Source organism: Staurois parvus, unplaced genomic scaffold, assembly GCF_062004578.1.
Source record: "Staurois parvus isolate SC_StPar_1 unplaced genomic scaffold, SC_StPar_1.0 ptg000018l, whole genome shotgun sequence".
In the NCBI taxonomy this organism is placed as follows: Eukaryota; Metazoa; Chordata; class Amphibia; order Anura; family Ranidae; genus Staurois; species Staurois parvus.
In genome coordinates this window covers 11,089,136-11,110,003 of record NW_028317814.1, presented here as the reverse complement: position 1 = coordinate 11,110,003, position 20,868 = coordinate 11,089,136, and the positions used below count along the sequence as shown (strand labels likewise).

Here is a 20,868-nt window from a genome sequence, read left to right as displayed (position 1 = left end):
CTGTGGACAGATTCTACCCACCTGAGCTGTGGATCTCTGCAGCTTCTCCAGAGTTACATGGGTCTCTTGGCTCCTTTTCTGATTAATGCTCTCCTTGCCTGGCCTGTCAGTTTAGATGGATGGCCATGTCTTGGTAGGTGTGCAGTTGTGCCATACTCTTTCCATTTTCGGTTAATTAAACAGTGCTCCATGAGATGTTCAACACTTGGGATATTTTTTAGGCCCTAACCTTGCTTTAAACTCCTCCACAACGTTATCCCTGACCTGTCTGGTATGTTCCTTGACCTTCATGATGTCTGTTCACTAATGTTCTCTAACAAACCCGAGGGCATCACAGAACAGCTGTATTTATATGGAGATTAAATTACACACAGATGGACTCTTATTTACTAATTAGGTGACTTCTGAAGGCAATTTGTTCCACTAGATTTTAGTGAGGGGTAGCAGAGTAAGGGGGTCTGAATACAAATGCACACCACACTTCATACATTAGTAAAAAAATTAGAACACCATTTATCATTTTCATATCCACTTCACAATTATGTGCCATTTTGTGTTTGTCTATCACATAAAATCCCAATAAAATACATTTATGTTTTTGGTTGTAATATGACAAAATGTGGAAAGGGGTATGAATACTTTTTCAAAGCACTGTATTTATATTGGGTCAAACACAAATTGACTATTGCAAAGGCAGACTTTGCTTCTTTGAACCATGATTGTGCTTTAAGATTTCACATTCTCATGCAAATGTATCTGTCTGGTCAGACAAGGGCTCACATACACAGCCACAAGAAGGACTGTAAAAACATAAAGACACAGCAGCATGCAGGTTCTGTATGTTTTTGTGCTGTACAGACCCCTTGCGGCCATGGTAATAAGCCCTAATTGAGCACCATATACCCTCTTGGTTGGTTAACCTGTAAGGGATTTTTAACTCTGCAGTTGTTCAGCTGAGATGCTGGCTGCTTGCCTGATATACCATTCTAATCGATACTAAAGCAGCCCATAGATTACCCTTTTCTTTCCTTCCACCACAGGAAAGGGGGGGTGGTGGGGGGAGGTTGGGGTTGGGCGACTGGTGCTGGTGGGGCCTTTCCAGTGGGCAGAACATGATTACTGCTAGTGGCTATAGCCACTGGCAGTAAATCAAATGTCAACAAATCTGACAGGCTAGTTGTACCCAAGTTGATCAATGGATCACCTTGTGTACAATCAGTCTGTCCATACATGGATCAAATCTCAGCCAGTCCCTGCTAAACCAGCTGCATTTTTGAACCATGTTTGGCCAGCTTACTTTTATAGATCTTTCTAATCCAGCCTCTCTCAACATTTTCAACTCAAAAGAATCTTTGAAATAACTTTACGGTCTCAGGGAACCCCTGCTAAAAAGGACTGCCTTCAACTCATGACACATTAGTGCAATGGTCTCTAAACTGCAGCGCTGGGGCCAGATGTGTTCCTTTGCTTGCTATTATCTGGCCCTTGAGGCATAATTCCTTCCATTGACACCAACAATGGAACACTGTTCCTCCCATTGGCACCAACTTTTTCTCCCCCTAATACTAAAGATTGGGCATGGTTTACTCCCACTGGGCACAGCCTGCCCTCCTAAAGTCTGAAGGACAGTAAAACTGGCCCATTCTTTGGAAATTTTGGAGACCCTTGCATTAGTGTGAGTCATTGGGAAGAATTGCCCCCTTACAGATAGTTAGGAATATCAATGGTGGGAACTTGTCTGATTGGCAGAAATTTTTCATATCTCCAGGAACCCCTAGCAACATATTGAGGAACCCTAGTGTTCCATGGAAACCTAGTTGATAAACCCTGGACTAACCCAATACTAAAAAGGTGTATACGAATCATAATCATGGCACTATGTAATATGTACAATCAAATAACATATTCAAGTGTTTTAATGTTAACTAAAAAGATGTATGTACTGAAAAAGCAATATACTGTACTATCCCCGTGAAGAAAAATAATCAAACACACACATAATATTCAAGAAAAAAAACTGCTTTATTTAAAGCAGAGACTGAGATACATTAGAATTGCCCTGTTACCAGGTATAATTCCCCTGAGAACAATTTAATTCTCTTTAGATTCCAAAATAATTTCTAGAATAAAACCCCAGATACTGGAGCTGTGACATTAATAATGCAAGAGCGTTAAAAGATATATAAAGATTTAAATTCAATAAACAGCACATTTTTTCTGATCCACAGAAAAAAAATAATTCATTAGGTACATAAAAAAGTTATCTTTCATTAGATACACAGTAAAAACACTGCATCTTTAAAAATTATATACAAACAGTGCCCATTATGGGCAATAATTTTAAATCTCCAAATAAAAACTGCCACCTTGAAGCTGCATTAAAACTCTTGCTGACGGTTTTAACAAGCAATAAGCATAACTTATGAAAAATATTCTTGTTGCCCATAAGGATGGTGAACCAATTTTCCGGTGCAGGTGTAAAAAAAACAAAACAAAAAGAACCAAAAAAGATTGATGGCTATAGGCAAGACTGGACAAGTAGAGGGTTCAAGAGACAGTCCGTCCAACAAGAAAGCCTGAAAATGTGATTTCCTTAAGAAAAACACAAAAGGCTCCTGCGGTTTTCCCAGCCTTGGCTATGGGTAACAAGATCAATTTCCATTTCACGTGGTTAAACCCTTCAAGTGCCGTAACAAATAAGTGACCCAGCATATCTACAGAATACACTGTGCAGTTAGACCAGGTGACCCAATACTGAACACCATCATTTTATGGCACAACCCTGCTTAAAATAAGCAGCCTGGGCTGGTCTTGGAATGATTGTGCTCTGCGACTTGCTGGAGTTTAATTTCCAGAAGAAAACATTCAAAAAGGTAAGATGGAGGTTTTAAAAACAGCTTAAAAAAAAAAAAAAAAAAAAAATTAGCAAAAGGGATTTTTTTTTAGTTAGTTTTCAATAGTTAAAAGGTTATAATTATTTTCATTCCAAAATTAGTCCCAGATTATTTTACTAAATCTTTGAGTTTTCACACTGGAAAGGAATGTTGCAAGCATTTTTTTAAATTTCTGTTCAGACCTCTGCATAGACTTTAAAGGCTATAAAAATTAGGAAACAACCATCCAAAAGAATTTTGCCCAATATGGCTTTTGTCCATTGTTGTGAATGCTACATCCCATTTCAGTGTGGCAGCTTAAGGTGCTTTTAAGAGTCCAGCTCTTACTATCAAAGTGCCTTAAAGATGTGCTTAACTGGTTTTCTGCCAGAGCAGAAAAAAATGCATTGGCAGAAAAGGGTTAAATCACTATATATTCTCTAAACAAGCATTAATAATGCAGTGAAAAGTACAAAAAGCAAGTGCAAAGTTCTGGAACCCTTAACAACCAATCAGAATTGGTCTCTTAACTGTCTTGGCTAGAAACAGTTGCACTGGGTTATTGCCTGCTGCACACTTTTCACTGCTTCATTAAGTGATTAATATATCACCATATTAGGACAGGTGCTCTAAGACAATAAAATTCTATCTGGTGAAGACAAAGGTGGGGGGTTGGGGGGGGGGGGGGGTCTTCATTTGGACCAAAATCCGGAGCCTAAAATATAATGGGGAGAAATCCCCTAGGGTAAGGCATATGAAATTTTCCCAGAACTGTAGACTGGACCTTTGACAGTCAGGTCATCAAAATATTAGCACCATTTGCAAAAAATATTGATGTCACCAGAATGTTAAAAAAAAAAAAAAAAAGTACCAAACATTCTTCAGTAGCTAAGCAATCACTCTGCACAAATCATATTACACATGATCACCAAGATGCCTACTAAATGAGACCTTGGATGGATTGGTGCCTTAAAAACGTACTCTACTTTTGGGAAAAGAAAGAAAATAAGCTATATGTAGCTCACAAGAAGCAAACAGTTATAGGGGCAGGTCTTCGGCTTACATTCTATAAGAATTGCAGACACTGCTAAGCATTTAAAAGAGTATATAAAAGTCTTTGACAGAGAGAGTTGACATACACAAACTGAGCATATCAATCTTCGGGCTCTCTTCCAGATGGTCCCCATGGCTCTCGATCACATGAGGAGGAGCCAAAAACTCTGCAGAGATAAGCTGTCACTGTCTGCTCAGGCAGAGACAGTTAGCCGGCCGCACAGCAGCCTATGAAACGAAACACTGTGCGTTCCATGCACAGCACCAGAAACTGGCGACATTCACAGCAAAGACAACGTACTGGTCCCACAAAGCCCTTCGGATACCAGGGAAACTTGGGACGAGGTTGAAGAAGATCTGAAGTCTTCTAATAGGCAAAGTGTTTGGGGCACCAGGGAGTATCTGGATATAGAAGACAATGGACAGACCGAAACCTGCACAAAAAAACAAAAACAAAACAAAAAACAACAAAAACAGGTTGTTTAGAGGCTTGGATATTTTATTAACAGGATTCAGAGTTTAAGAACGCCTAAGTTTTTTGGCAGACAAAAACCAATGGACCCTTACCTTGATGGATCATCTTCAACTGAAAAGACTCCTTTCATGAGGATTGCGTTTCTTTTGTTTTCAAACATTCCATAACTCAATGTCACCTGGGAAAAAAAAAAAAAAAAAAAAAAAAAAAGTATTTGTAAGGCTCTACTACTACATCTTTTCAGCAGAAAAACTTCTAAACCCTTTCCCCAGTTCTCTATTATTAATAAAACATTATATATTACTGCAATATGTTTACAGCCCCTCCTTTAAAAAAAACAAAATTCAAAGTTTCAGTTCACAGAGAACTGACCTTACCTGATTTGGGATTTCACTTTGAGGAACTTGGTGCAGGTTTTCCAGATGAGAGTGGAAGAGGTTGCTTCGTATTAGTTTCACACCAAGAACAGACTCAATGATATAACCGATGGTGCAATCATCAGGAAGTCGGATTTTCTCTGCTGTGTTCATAAAGTGTCCTCCACTGATAAAGAAAAGCAAACTGTGTTAAAAACACTGTCAATCAAAGCCCAGACCATTGATCATAAGACATACCCCTCCACCGTTCAGCAAGATGGCCACTAAAGATCCTCTTGGGATAGGGGAGATGACCTTAGTCATGAAATCAGGCCCCAACAACAAAGTAAAACAATCAATGAGGAGACCAGAAAAAGCTTTTAAAGTGGTTCCAAACCCCTAAGGTTTTTTTTTACCTAAATTCATTCTTTGCAATAAGGTAAGAAACCTTCTGTGTCCAAGATTCCCCCATCCCCACCTTATACTTACTTGAGCCCAGTCTTGATTTAGCACTGTGCTCAAGAGCAGTGGCTCTCTGCTTTCTCCATCTTCACTGGGCAGACTGATCGTAGCAGAAGTCATTGGCTCCTGCTGCTGTCAAACAGTCTATGATGAGGGAGCAGGGGGCAAAGCTGAACTCCGCTGTCTGTTGCTGTAGTTGTAGGCAGTGAGACTCAGGAGCAAGCCCACATAACTGTCCCCATAGGAAACAGCTCCTTATGGGGGCACTCATTGAAGAGGAAGAGCCAGAAATGGTGGGCAACCCAGAGGAGGATGCTCGGGGCTGCTCTGTGCAAAATTATTGCACAGTGCAGGTAAGTATAACATGTTTGTCACTTTAAAAAACAAAGTGTAAGGTTTAGAATCACTTTAAAGCATCAGTAGGTATCTAGTTATGCTTTCTTGGCCAGGAAGTTTACTTTGAACTGCTGTAATATAAATTCCAGAATTTATTTCTTGTAAGGCAGTGAGGACTAAAGTTTCCTAAAAATTCCCCCATTTGACTTCCCATATTCTAAAACAATTAACTGCAAACCGTTTCAAAAAAAATTCTTACCTTGCCCATGGGCTCATTTTCAGGGCCAGTCCTCGGCTAATGCAGAACCCAGCTCCTCCAGTGGCAAACCAGAAGTTGACAGGGCGCTGAGAAGAAAAAAAAAAAAAAAAAAAAAAACAAGAGATAGAACCATTAGAAAACTACTCAAACAAGATGGAAATCATTGGTGGAGAAGGATCTGGGGGTTCTGGTAGATCACAAGCTTAATAATGGCATGCAATGCCAAGCTGCGGTTTCTAAAGCGAGCAAAATCCTCTCTTGTATTAAAAGTGGTATAGACTCCAGAGAGAGAGAGAGATATCCTATTACCCCGCTACAAATCATTAGTAATACCTCATCTGGAATATGCAGTTCAGTTTTGGGTACCAATTCACAAAGAGAACATTGGGGAACTGGAGAAAGTACAGACAAGGGCAACCAAACTGATAATAGGCATGGAGGAGCTCAGCTATGAGGAAAGATTAGAGGAACTGAAATTATACTCTTGAGAAGAGGAGATTAAGGGGGATATGATCTCCATGTATAAATACATCAGTGGTTCATATAGTGAACTCGGTGTAGAGCTATTCACCCTGAGGTCATCACAGAGGAAAGGGGGCACTCTATGTCTGGAGGAAAAGAAATTTAATCTCCAAATACAGAAAGGTTTCTTCACAGTGAGAGCTGTAAAAATGTGAAACAGACTCCTTCAAGAGTTGGTTCTGAACAGCTCAGTGGATGGCTTTAAAAAAGGCCTGGATTCTTTCCTAGACACAGAATATAACTGGATACTAACATTTATAGGTAAAGTTGATCCAGGGAATATCTGATTGCCTCTCAGGGGATCAGGAAGGAATTTTTTTCCCTGCAGGAGCAAATTGGTTCATGCTTTGCTGGGTTTTTTTTTGCCTTCCTCTGGAAGAACTGTGGGTACAGGATTAAAACTTTTTTTAATGCTTGAACTGGATGGATTTGTCTTTTTTCAGCCAGACTAACTATGGAAGCAAGAGAACAAAATGGCAGCTCAGTTCTTCCTTGCTAAAAAGAACATCTCTCCAGGCCTCTCACTTACCATTTTGCTTTCACTAATCCTCTCAGTAGCTTGGATGGGCCGATCCAAGCTTGGCTTCCCAATATAGATATCATTCGTATGAGAGTAACGTGACAACAGTTTAATTAGAGTCTTCACATTGACGTAATTGTCATCATCTACATGGCAGAACCACCTAAAAAAGAACAAGCAACATCATAAGATATGGCCAGAAACCATAGCTGGAATGTATTATGTGTTTAAGCGTACTTTGTATTACACAACTTCAGTGATACTTACTTCATGTTTGACTCTATGAACGTGTCGTACTCAACAGCCATTTTACAGGACAAGGCTTGGCGGCTGTGAGCAGCAGAGCAGTTTGTGCTGATGACATTATCTGTAGGGGATACAAAGAAACAATCAGTATACCATAGCCTAAAGAACATAACCACGCTCTGCAAAGATTTAGGGTTTTATTTCAGCCCTTGTTGGCAATGGGTTAATACAGCTGCTGGGATTGACAGTATAAGGTTACAGTAGAGGATACCATAGAACACTGGGGGAGGCAGCAGATAGAACAAGCCATTGTCATTTTGCTGGGGGGAGGAGGTCTGACAGCACACTAGCTTTCGGAATGAATATGAGAAAGGGTTAATTACTAGTCCCCCCATCCCCCTTCCTTTTTTTTTTTTAAAGGGATCTCTTCCTATTGACTATGCACTTTCCCAGATCAGGCCACCTGTTACTGGCTGTGCACTCTCAATAGCTGTATAAAGAGTCTGAATAGAAATCATTTACATGAGAAGGATCAAGGCTGTGACCCAGACTCAATGGAGGAATAAAAAAAAAAAAAAAAAAATACACAGGCTACATTAGCAAGAAACCCACCCCACTGCTGGTGTTCCACCCTTCCCTCTCCATAATGGTTTATTCCTAGCTACTGCTTAAAGCTTACTCCTCCTCAGTCTAGTTAAAAAGGTCCCAACAATGGAAGAGCGGGTAAAATACAGTACAAAGGGCCTACAGCACAAGGAGAACATCCTTTGTCAAGCCCATTCACTGACAAAACTCAATCCTGCTTAACCAACTTGTCCTAACCCCCAGAACAAGGGCAAGCTTGAAATATGTTAACCAAATAAAACTGCTTTAAGCTTTTTTTTGAGGTTACAAATCAAAAGGAAATCTGGATTCTGGACCCAATTGGACAATTAAATATCTTTAAGAAAACTTTTAGAAGCAACAAATTTGTCCTCTATTTCTGACTAAGTTATTGTAATAGACGCCCATGTTTATGTAGAAGCCAGCATCCATGTACTGTATTGTATAGCTTGCGTCTACATAAAAATAGAAAGTAAAAGTGGATTATGCAACAAATGGGGGGATTAGATGTTTGATCCTCACCTGTCTTTTTCTGCAGCTCTTCATCCTCCCCATCCGTGAAGATGAAAGTCTGAAAGATACAAAGGAGATAAAAGACACATTACATTTCTGTGGTTGGGAATGCACCTGGGACACTTATACAAATAGGATGCAGAATAGCAGATGGTTAGAGGACAGAGCATATAATTTCCAGCTACCCCGATCAAATCCAGGACCGGCTCCTTTTGTGTGCAGATTCTTGGAGAGAGACAGCTGTGCGGGTTACAAAGCCTAAAGCCCTCCCTAAGGCCAGTAAATGGAGATGGCATCAGTGGATGGTATAAGCAAGCGTTAGCGTCACTAAATTATATATAATTGTTTTTTTTTCAATTGGCTGTTATTCAGTATTACATTTTGCAGGTGACCATTTGCTTCGCTTTGTCCACATATCAGTTTTTAAGTATTTGTCTAATTCTCTTCCACCCATCTCATATTTATAAAACTTGCTACAGTCTGGTTGGCATTTTGAAGCCGTGTTTGATTGTCATTTGCAAAGTAGCCTGTAATTTAGGACTCTCCTGGACACATTGGCTTTCTGCGATTTCTATGCTGAAACCTTTATTAAAAATCATTGAAAGTAAAACTTGCTACAAATGTTTCCTAAAGTAATCCTATTTTATCTTTTTCATTTTGCGCTACTGAAATAGTAGCAAAGGCAGCTACAATGTACAGTTGCACATTTGAAAAGTTCCAACATCATCCCTACTGTACTTGTGATGCTTATAATAACTGAGGCAAGAGCAGCTGTTATCACGGCACGAGTCTCGGCTGTGTTCAACCTGCCACATATCAGAGGGTGGTACCGTTCCAGCCTTTGCATCTGCCAGCCACTTCCAAATTCTTTACTTTGTTTTCTTCACGTACGCACACCCACCGCTAGTCCTATGTAACTCAATAGCACTGGAAAACGTCGCAGCTTTTGGGCCTGTAGGGCTGGGGGCTACCTTCAGAAGCCCCGCCCACTTTTACCTTCCCCACCTGCCTGCCCGCCGTCCCTTATTGACACAGCTAATGCTCAGCAGATGTCGACTGTCTTTGTGGTTTTGTCTGTTTGCTTTAATTGTTGTGTGGAACAAAATATTAAAAAAAATAAATAAAAAAAATAAACACAAGCCTCAATCAGTTACAGAAGAGAAGAAAAAAAAAAAAAAAAAAAAAAAAGAAGAATGGCGTGCCACCTGCCTCTTCTAGGTAAAATAAAAAAAAAAACAAACACACAAGACACAAAGGAGGCATGAAAAGAAAGTAAAACACAGCAACAAAGAACAATGGAGGAGGAGGGAAGGAAGGCGAGATACCAAAGTGCAGTTGAAGTGGAAGCTCCGCTGTCAAACGTAATTTATGCCTGTGGAAGGCTCTCTTAAGAAGGGAAGAGGGGGAAAAGTTGGGAGTCTGTTTCTTAACAATAGGCTAAATGTTGCGGGCTAGCTTTACTCACTGAGCAAGAGTTTAAGCTGAGACGTGTCCTACTTATTAGCATACAGCTGGCCTGGTTAAGCTTGGGGAATTGAAAAGGAGAATAAAAGAAAATGATTGATGTGGCAGCCCTTTTCTCCCTCCCGGGACTCAGAGGGGGCAGAGTGGGTTTAGGATCCCTTCGAAAGGTACATTTGATAAAACAAATGACAGAATTGGTTCAAAATGGATTTTCATTAAAGAAAAAAAAAAATACGTCTTACAAGACTAACTTTAGTCTTGTAAGATGTATTTTCTTTAATGAAAATCCATTTTGAACAGCAGTCCATAGCAGCCAACCAGAAATCATCTGCTAGTTCCAGCTCATTACTTATTAAAAAAAAACGTAAATGAGTACATTTAGCTCATTCCTGTTTAGGTTGCTATATTAAAAAAGCCAGATGCCGATTTCTTTGAGGATCCTTTCTCTGTATTTGCTGTTGCTTGCTATGCTCTGCGGGGCAGATTGTAAACTTGGTCCCAGCCTAGACTCATGCAGAGTCATGTGTCATCTATAAGAGCAGGAGAAGAATTTGCTTTATGGTTCTTCTACCTTTTATCTCAGCAGGAGTTGGTTTTGGCACTAAAAATAGATGCAAACTGTTTATTACAGGTCAGGCTAAGCAGTTGGATTCTGAGTCCCCATCCTCTCCCCTCCTTTGTCCTCCTCAGAGCTGGGAGACAATGGGATGATTCCTGGCTATAAAAGAAGAGTCTTCTCTCTATAGAGAGACAGGAAAGAAAACTCAGGCACCCCCCTTCGCTTTATTGGAAGTGTACTCCGGAAGCTTGTAGCCTGCCTGCCTGCTCCTTGCTCCAAGAGAGGAAGGGACAGCCTGTTTAAAGCCCCAAGTGTCACCTCTTAGGAGATATCTGTGATCAGCAGGATCCTTGGCTCACACCCCTTCCTGCCAGGCCCAAGAAGTCCAGCCAGGAAATTCAATTAATCTCAAACAATTAACCTGTATCTGCTCCCCAGCTACTAACGATACACGGGACAGACATTCCAGAAGCCTTTTGAAACACCAGACTATATTTAACATAGCGCCAGCTATGTCCGATGATGTGCTGCAAGTAGCCTACAATGATCTAGCAAAAATTACAACCCAAAGGTCACTGAAATGCTATAATATATACCAGCCCTTTCAACCATTTTACTCCAGAGGAACCCTTGAAATAATTTTCAGGTCTTGGGGAACCCCTGCTAAAATTAATTAGTTGGGGGTCAGTGGGAAGCAGGCCCCTTACATTGGTGATCAGTGGGAAACTTGGTCCCAGCCTAGACTCATGCAGAGTCATGTGTCATCTATAAGAGCAGAAGAAGAATTTGCTTTATGGTTCTTCTACCTTTTATCTCATGGCCCCTTACATTGGTGATCAGTGGGAAGAAGGCCCCTTACATTGGTGATCAGTGGGAAGAAGGCCCCTTACATTGGTGATCAGTGGGAAGAAGGCCCCTTACATTGGTGATCAGTGGGAAGAAGGCCCCTTACATTGGTGATCAGTGGGAAGAAGGCCCCTTACATTGGTGATCAGTGGGAAGAAGGCCCCTTACATTGGTGATAAGTGGGAAGAAGGCCCCTTACATTGGTGATAAGTGGGAAGAAGGCCCCTTACATTGGTGATAAGTGGGAAGAAGGCCCCTTACATTGGTGATAAGTGGGAAGAAGGCCCCTTACATTGGTGATAAGTGGGAAGAAGGCCCCTTACATTGGTGATAAGTGGGAAGAAGGCCCCTTACATTGGTGATAAGTGGGAAGAAGGCCCCTTACATTGGTGATAAGTGGGAAGAAGGCCCCTTACATTGGTGATAAGTGGGAAGAAGGCCCCTTACATTGGTGATAAGTGGGAAGAAGGCCCCTTACATTGGTGATAAGTGGGAAGAAGGCCAATCTTGCAGTTGTGATCCCAATGCCACCTTTTCAGGCAGCTAAAAAGACTACTGGTGTCATGCCGTTGACTCTGCCAAGTGGCATTGGACCTGAAATTATCCAGGTACCATCAAATGGAAGGTCAATCAGCCACAGATCAAGGAACCACCAACAACCTTTGGAGGAACCCTGGTTGAGAATGTCTAATCTACACTAACCAATTAGATATTACCTGGAAGCAGTTCTGTCAAGTCAGGGTTGGAGGAAGATAAAATCTAACTGGAATGGATTTTTTTTTTTTTTAAAGTACTTACCTACAGTGGAAAGCATTTTGTGCAGTACATCCCCCCCCCCCCCCCCCCCGTTTATTACATAAAAAAACTAAATGATTTGAAGAAACTGCAGTTCAGGTCCCAGGGCAAAGAGCAAGCGTTGATTGCGGTTTATAAATTCCTCTGAAGTTTTACAACTTCGGTAAGAAGTAGGTGACAGTGAATGTCATTATATCCTCAAGCTGGCTGGAGAGCATAGTGACAAGTGAGGTGTGTGGGAGGGCTGTGTGCTGCAGCCACGTGTTGCTTTGTGCAACATTTACTGAAATGGAGCAGGTTTGACTTTAAACAAGTCAATTAACCCCCCCCCCCCCCCCAAAAAAAAAAAATGTCACCATGCAGACAGGTACTCATCTCAATTACAGGAACCTTCAGCCCATTCGGTTTCAAAACATCTCATTTCTCACTGACTCACCATTATGTAATATCAAAAATAATGTCTGTACATCTCTTTTGAAACTTCTGCTTTTTCCAGGCAGCTTCCAAAATGTGATCTTTACTTTGGCCACTTCTCTAAAATTTCAGCTTTGGCCACAAGATGCTTTTGTCCCTTAAGAGAAGGGGGGGGGGGTTATGAAAGAGGAAGCATCATTATTCTAAAAATCAACAAACGCAGGATGCCAACTCCTCTTGTAACAATAGGGACCACCACTGAAGTAGGTGTGGATAATGACCCCCCCCCCCCACCCCTTAAGATCTGATCTAGCTAGCACAGTTAACAATAGGCAGTGTAAGGAAAAAAAGTAGACTATTTGTAGACTCTAACCAGTACACTAATAAAACAATATATAGTAGAATTCTAAGAACTTCAGCAGCCTGGGGATGGTGGACTTAAACATCCACAACAGCTGGAGGAATGCAAGCTGCCTGAAACTGATCCTAAAGTCTGTAATAGCTGATATGTCCAATCTTGAAAGCAATGCATGATATCCCTATTCTAGTGTAATCTTATGTATTGGATCATTTAAAATTTGAATTTCGCGCTGTGTTGCCAAAAGACAGGTTTGACAAGATGATACAGATGATATGGGAGGAGGAAGCAGAATTACTACCTGCAACAAGCTGCTTGTCATATCACCTGTCAAACAACCCCTACTCACACAATTGTACCCAAAACATTGCCTAACCAACCTCGGATCAGGACAAACAGCTTAGTGTTATTGGATGAGCTCCCACCACCTGTACAGTTTAATGAGTTTACGTTATCAGCGCATTTAAAAAATGCACTCTTTAGCTGATGCCATTCTACTTTGAACACTCTGTACAAGTAATGGGAGTCATTAAGGTTACATATTGTCTAATACTGCCTTTACCAACCTTTTTCCCCCCAGAGGAACCCATGAAATAAGGTTCAGGTCTTAGGAAACTCCTGCAAAAATGAATTCTTCAGGAATGAGTTGGAAGAAGGCTTCATGGTCCACATTGGTGATCTGTGGTGGTCAGAATGCCACCCTTACAGATTACTGGGGTCATGCCTCTGGCTGTTGCAAGTGGCAATGGCAGTTTATATGAATTTTATGTGAGTATAGCAGCAGCAGCACACGTCTTCAGAATCCAGGAGCTTTATTGGTCACAATTAAAAAAACATAGTGGATCCCAATGCTTGTTTGTTATCTAAGGTAAGGTCAATAAGCCCCTGGCAACCCTTAAAGGCACCCTAGGGTTCCATAGAACCTTGGTTGAGAATCGTTGGTCTAATAATGTAATTTAATTACAGCTACGCTTATTAAAACAGTAAATTGATCCACAAGTTGTTTCAGTCATAAGTGGGTAGTCAGTTGGAGAGGTTTAGTGAGAAGTTCCTTATGTCACCCTAATAGATCACTGGGGTCATGCCTTTGGCTGTTCCAAGTGGCGATGGAATTACATTGGCATCATCTTATGTGGGTTTATAGCAGCGGCAAATCTCTTCATAATCCAAGAGCTTTGTCACAGTTAAACATAGTGGATCCCCCAATGCTTGTTGGTTACCTCAGGTGAGGTCAATAAGCCACAACCTGAGGAGCACCTAGCAACCCTTGACGGAACCCTAGGGTTCCACAGAGTCTTGCTTGAGAATGGTTGGTCTAAATTTGCAGAAAATGTTAATTACAGCTATGAGTATTTAAACAGTAACCTGATCCACAAGTTGTCGCAACCATAGGTGAAAACATCAGGTGCTGGAAACGTTTAGGGGTTGATTTACTAAAACTGGATCAATCAGAATTTGGTGCAGCTCAGCTAACTTCAACTTGTTCAATAAAACATGGACGTTCTATGATTTCTATGCAGAGCTGCACCAGATTTTGCACTCTCCAGTTTTAGTAAATCAACAAAGTTCCTCATATCACCATTGTTGCCCACCTTGGGGTGTTCCTACTTCTGGTGAGTCCAGCAGGTATGCAGACCTAGGTACTCTAACTTGATGAGTGCTAGTTTCTGAATGGCTGTTCCAATGGTTGTTGATGTACCATTAGTACAGAAGTGTTACTTTTGGACTGAATAGGTTTTATAGAAAACATTAGCACAACGAGGGCACTCTAGAATACAAGGGACCTTCTGTAGACCGCCTTGCACAAGCTAGGTCATTGCCTTATGCAAAGATATTTAAACTTCTTCCATGTGTCTATGCCCTGTCTTTTGACATTGTTGTTCACCATAACGAGCAGGATTTATAATGCAATAGGTATAAACGTAAAGTGGGAATTGGATTTTGCTGCCAGTTGCACTGGTTACCCCCAAGTGCTTGTTACAGGAGGTCACAACCAGTTCTTCCCAGTTCCAGCTGATTCGGTTGGACCATACACACACTTGTGTTTATACCATAAACAGAAAGCAGAGCTCTATCTGCCTCATCTGTTGATATATACACAGAGCAGCAAGTCAGGAGCATGTGAGGCACGCCTCTTCAGAGCTGTTACACCTGAGGACAAAACCTGGCAAGGCAGCCTCTGTCTTGTCATTGCCACAGGCCTGTCTAGGTTGCCCAATGGTAGCTTAGAACAGTTTGATAGGACAGAATGAGTACCGCAAGTCTTGTCACTGCCACAGGGCCTGCCCGGGGGACTGTTGTCCCCTGAAAAGCACATTCCATGCAGACCTAACCCCTCTACTGCTAGAGGCATAGAATATGTACTGTACTGCTGGAAATTCCAGATCGAGAATGTAAAGTGTGCATGGGGTACAGTCATAATCATAAGACATATCTATAACCAGGAAGCAAACAGTGAAAAAATAGCAAGATGTGAAAGAACTACAACCCTCAGCATGCTGGGCCTTGTAGCTCCACAACTGCAGTAGCCTGTGACATAGCTTTTGCAGTCACTTAGCCTCCCTGCAACATTTTTTCCATTTGGCACCTGATGCATAGGCCAAACCTGTAAGCAGAAGCATGTGGTACTTAAATGTCACAGTCATTCGAATTCCCCTAAGGGTCACCTACTGTTCTTCAATAACAAAAATTAGAAAAATTACAAATATCTGCAGAAAAAAAAAAAATATATGTTGGACTGGATTCCATCACAGCCCTTTAGCGGGGTTAGCCATGTTTCAGTGCCAAAATGTGAAAGTATGAGCTATGCCACAAACGACTACGCAGGAGGCAACTTCTGTAGATTGCTTTACACAAGAGATGCTCATCTCTGCAGCAGATATATTTAGGCAGATGGACAGAATAACGTTTTGCGCAAAAGGTTCCACTGCCCTTGTCATCACTGGCAAAGAACTGTAAATTGTACCTTCTGGGGTGGTCTGCAATTTTAATTATCTCCCTTTTGCCCCCTTTTTTTCTATTGTGCGATCAAAATAGCTATGAGTAACAATAGAGAGGTAATTGTATCACCCCAGTGTAGACACAGGAAACCCGGCTTTTTGTATCCATCAAAGAGACCTTGTCCTCTGCAACCCAAAATGCATTTTCTCACTGCTCTTGTATAGGACAGCTCAATCAGATAAAAGTGTTGCGGAATACTATGCATTAACCCCTCTGCTGCAGCTGGACAGAACTCCAAGGGTTAACAGAAAGACCAGAACTCACATCTCACAATCCACAGGCTTGACAAGCATAAAAAAAAAAAAAAAAAAGGAATCATTACCAAAGAACAAAAAAGCTCATTATCAAAAACTTGTGTAAGATTGGGGAAGGCATGAGGGTGAGTGGGCGAATTAGCTCTGTTTTGGGTTAAACATTGAATGTTTACTACCCAGGGGCATGCTGGAAGTGAGCGAACTGGAATTTCTACTTGTGCCCTAAGGTCCTGGCAAAGCACTGATTTAGTCCATACTGTTGACAAAACAGAAGTTCACTTATTAAAAAAAAAAAAAGAAGATAAATACACAACAGTTAAAATGTTCTGCATAAGACGCTCTATGGCCAAGTGCTGGTTTTTAAAGGGGCAGCGCAAAAGAGGGTGTTTGATATTCAGATCTTCCTGGGAATTTTGTAAAGCAGTGAATTACTCAAGCTGGACTTTCTTTGGGGCCTCCAAACCTTAACTAAACTTACATTCGAGATGCTGAACAGGATTATCTTGGCCCTCTTTAGTGGAAGCTGAGTAGCTGTCAAGATATCTCTCGGGGAATTTGAGACCAATCCTGCTTGGTCAATGTGAAAGCGTAGCCTTCCATGCCTATTCTTGAATGGCTATTTGGGTCACATCTCCCTCAAACGGCTGTCCTTCAAGAACCCTACAAGGACTGTCAAGCCTTGTCAAAGAACCCCCAGAAAGCTTTCTCCCCGTTTTGCTCGTTACCCCCCTCCCATCTTTTTATCTTGGGGCTTCATCAGCCTACATCTCTTAGGCAACCTGACCTGGACACCACCGTGATAGCTTGGACTTCAAGTGTTCCCAGCATAAAAGCTCCTTGCAAGAGACGGCAAAAGCCTTTCTCTGGCCTTGCAGAAAAGGGGCATTGTTAGCGAACGCTGGGGGACAGCGTGAAAGAACAGGCTCGGTCCCTGGGAACTCAAACAGCCTGCAAAACCAAACAAAACAAAAAGAAACCGAAGAAGAAAGTGCCGGGCTTCATTCTCAGGGATGTCATTCTATAGTCCTCGTGAAATTTATCCTCACCCCCCCCCCCCCCCCCACCATCCTTAACTTCAATGCAGGCGCAAAGGATAGAGAGGAAAAAAAAAAAAAAAAAAAAAGCAGTCACACACATGACAAAAGAATAAACATAAAACACAAGGTAAGGATGAAGTAGATGGCCTTCTGGGTAAAATCTGAGAAGGCCATTATGACAAAATTAAGGCTCGCCTGCCCAAAATGTATTTTTATAAAACAAATATAGATGCAGTAGGCCAATCATATCTCAGTCCAATTTATAAGAGATGAATTCTGATTGGCTGTATAGGTTACTAGGTTACTGCATTTTGCTGATTTCCTATGTAATATAAAGAGTGACAGAACCGATAGAACGTGCAACATTTCCTTTGGCAGGAAGTGACAGCAATGCTCTCTACAATACCACATGCATGCTAGAAGTCCCTACAGTGCTGAAAGCTCCTGCCAGACCAGTTGCAAGTCATAAAGCAGACAACGGATTGCCTCATTAAAATAAAATGACAAAAAAAGTTAAAATAATAAACAGCAATGTGGAACAGATGTACAATGTATAGAGGAGAGTTGTGAACATTTCCTGGGAGAGGACTCTACTATACAGTAGAAAATACAGTCAATCATGACATCTACAATACAGTAGAACAATCTGCTCTCTGTGTGCCCTTATATGATCCCATTTCACATTTGACAGGTTAAGTCAGAAAACAAACTGAATTTCATGCTCCTCCCAGGTCCCTCCTCTCCAGGGAAAAAAATTATAAAATTATATATATCACAAGTGGGGATGAAGAGAGATTTAGTACCATGGATAGCTGGGGCTTAACCGATGGTCATAGAGGGAATACCATTACAGGCATCCTGCCAAAATAAAAGAAGCTCCATCTATAGTGATCCCTGGAATCAAACATTCTGAAGGCCATATAGAGTAGTCACCTAACTAAATCCATACATATGGGAAAACCATTGGAATCTACCATGCAGTAATGCATCTTTATCCATCATCCATAAATCAAGCTTTTATCTACCTACTGTATCTTTAAATTTAATTGATCGATCAACCAAACTACCCATCTAGAAATCTATTTTTCTACCTATCAACCAATGATCTATCTAAAGATCTCCATCTATAGATCTATGCATTGATTAATCAATTACCTATTAATCATCTATTGGATCAATTAACTATCAAACAGCCATCTATAAATGTATGCACTGATTAATCAAACAGATTTATAGATAGGTAATTGATTAACCAACTACCTATCAATCATCGATCTATAAATCTATGCACTGATTAATCAATTATCGACCTATAAAACTGTCTATTGCGTAATTAACTACCCATCAATCTATCTATAAATCTATGCACTGATTACTCAATCTATAAACCTATGCATTGATTAATCAACTACCTATAAATCGGTCTATTGATTAATCAACTACCTATCAATCATCTATCCATAAATCTATGCACTGATTAATCAATTACCTATCTATAAATCTGTCTATTGAGTAATCAACTACCTATCAATCATCTATCTATAAATCTATGCGCCGATTAATCAATTACCTACCTATACATCTGTATTGATTAACTACCTATCATCTATCTCTAAATCTATGCATTAATCTATAAATCTATGCACCGATTAATCAATTACCTATTTATAAAGCCATCTATTGATTAATCAACTACCGATCAATCATCTATCTTCAAATCTGTATAGTGTAATCAACTACCTATCAACTATCTATACATCTATGCTTGATTAATCAGCTACCTATCAATCATCCATCTATAAAACTATGTATTGATTAGTCAATTACTTATTAATCATATAGCTATAAATTTGTCCATTGATTAATCAATTGCCTATCAATTTCCCATCTAAAAATCTATATTCTGATCAATTATTTATAAATTAAATAGTTATCAATTGATTATCAACTAGTCAATTATCTATCAATTGATTATCTGTCAGTCGATTGTCTATCTCTGAACTATGACACTAACATTTGTGGCATGGCTTCAATGGAATACATTTTTTTAATACAGGTGATACCAGTTAAAGATCCCACTAGTGACACATTGTGACTCCTGGTGTCACTGGGGATGAACAGATGGCACAGTGATCCCTATCCTATGGTCAGCTAAGTGACATCTTCACTCCTCTAGAGATGTAACATTGTGATCAGATTAGATCTCCCAATGGATGTTTTATATAAGAGTGTATAGGAGGGTATGGTAGAAAGAGTAGATCATATCAAGGGCTAAGGTGACCCCCACCATTGTCTGATCAGAGGACCCCTCCCCCACCATTGTTGGATAAGGGGAACCCCCATACTATTGTCTGATCAGATGACCCCCCCCCCCTTACACACACACACACACACACACACACCTTTGTTTGACAAGTTGCACCCCACCCCACTGTCTAATGAGGTGACTGCCCCCCCCCCCCCACACCATTGTCAGATCAGATGACCCCCTACACACACACACCTTTGTTTGATAAGTTGCACCCCCACACTACCACTGTCTGATGAGGTGACTGCCCACCACTGTCAGATCAGTTGACCCTGCCCCCCCCCCCCCCCATTGTCTGATGAGGTGACCCCCCCCCCACCATTGTCTGATAAGGTGACCCCCCTCCCCACACCATTGTCTAATGAAGTGACCCCCCCACACACCCCATTGTCAGATCAGATGCCCCCCCCCCCCCGTCTGTGATCAGGAGTCATTCTGCCCCCCCAGGTTGGGGGTGATGTTGGGGGTCTCACCTGCTCCTTGTTCCTGGAGATCCAGGTGTCCATGAGCAGGTCCATCCTGGACCGGTGGAACTTCTTGGTGGTCTTCACGGCAATGAAGACATCTTTAGCGGTGATGTCTTCTATGGGGGGCTTGCTGGCCCCCGAGGCCCCTGCAGAAGGGGCCCCCACCTGCTCCACGTCCTTTCTTTCCCGGGTGAGCTGGCTGAAATAAGCGGAGAAGGTCTGGGCGTCCTTGGCGGAGGGGTCCCCCCCTCCCTGGACAGAGGAGGCTGCCCCGATCAGCCCGGACAGGTCGGTCTGCGCCATCTGTACCAGCTGTCTTTTCTGCTGATCCACCACCAGGACCAGCAGGCAGGTAAGGGTGGCCCCTACCAGGGACAGCAGCAGCTTCCTCCAGCAGTTCTTCAGCATCCTGCAGGCGGGGATCAGTCCGATCGGAGAGGGGAGCCGGCTGTATAAAGACCCGATCCGTCCGATCAATGACACTCTACACACACTGAGCCACAATACCGCACACAGGGATTTAAAATCTCCTACTGTACGAGCCCGCCTACTGAGGAGGGGCAGAGCGCCTCCCCGCCCACCTCAGTAGAAGATATGCCGTATGAGCCGCGCCCACTTGGGAGGTGACAGAATACAAACACACCCACCACGACGTAAACTCTACAGTTAGGCTGAGCCGGGGGGCGTGGTAGGATGGCAGGTCACACCCCCTATGGAATCCCATGTGGTATCAGGCTGGCTGGCAGTGTGTGACACGTGGGCGGGAGCTGCCGGCAGAGGACGTGTGTTGGGGCTGTGAGTGGGATCTAGGAGAGGAGGGGGATCTAGAAGAGGAGCGAGATCTAGGAGAGGGATCCAGGAGAGGAGAGGAATCTAGGAAAGGAGCGAGATCCAGGAGAGGAGGGGGATCTGGAAGAGGAGCGAGATCTAGGAGAGGGATCCAGGAGAGAAGAGGAGAGGAATCTAGGAAAGGAGCGAGATCCAGGAGAGGAGGGGGATCTGGAAGAGGAGCGAGATCTAGGAGAGGGATCCAGGAGAGGAGAGGAATCTAGGAAAGGAGCGAGATCCAGGAGAGGAGGGGGATCTGGAAGAGGAGCGAGATCTAGGAGAGGGATCCAGGAGAGGAGAGGAATCTAGGAAAGGAGCGA

The 20,868-nt window shown here is 42.0% G+C and overlaps 1 protein-coding gene across 1 annotated transcript; it reads right to left on the bottom strand.

Moving 5' to 3' along the window:
- Positions 1–2,003: 2,003 nt before the first annotated feature.
- LFNG (LFNG O-fucosylpeptide 3-beta-N-acetylglucosaminyltransferase) lies at positions 2,004–20,230 on the bottom strand. Its single transcript, XM_089682510.1, has 8 exons — positions 19,727–20,230; positions 8,228–8,276; positions 7,124–7,223; positions 6,866–7,019; positions 5,815–5,900; positions 4,779–4,944; positions 4,494–4,579; positions 2,004–4,360 (listed from the first exon to the last, which is right to left on the bottom strand). Exons 1-8 carry the CDS (start codon positions 20,126–20,128, stop codon positions 4,294–4,296), a joined length of 1,110 nt encoding a protein of 369 aa, XP_089538636.1. The 5' UTR covers positions 20,129–20,230; the 3' UTR covers positions 2,004–4,293.
- Positions 20,231–20,868: the final 638 nt, after the last annotated feature.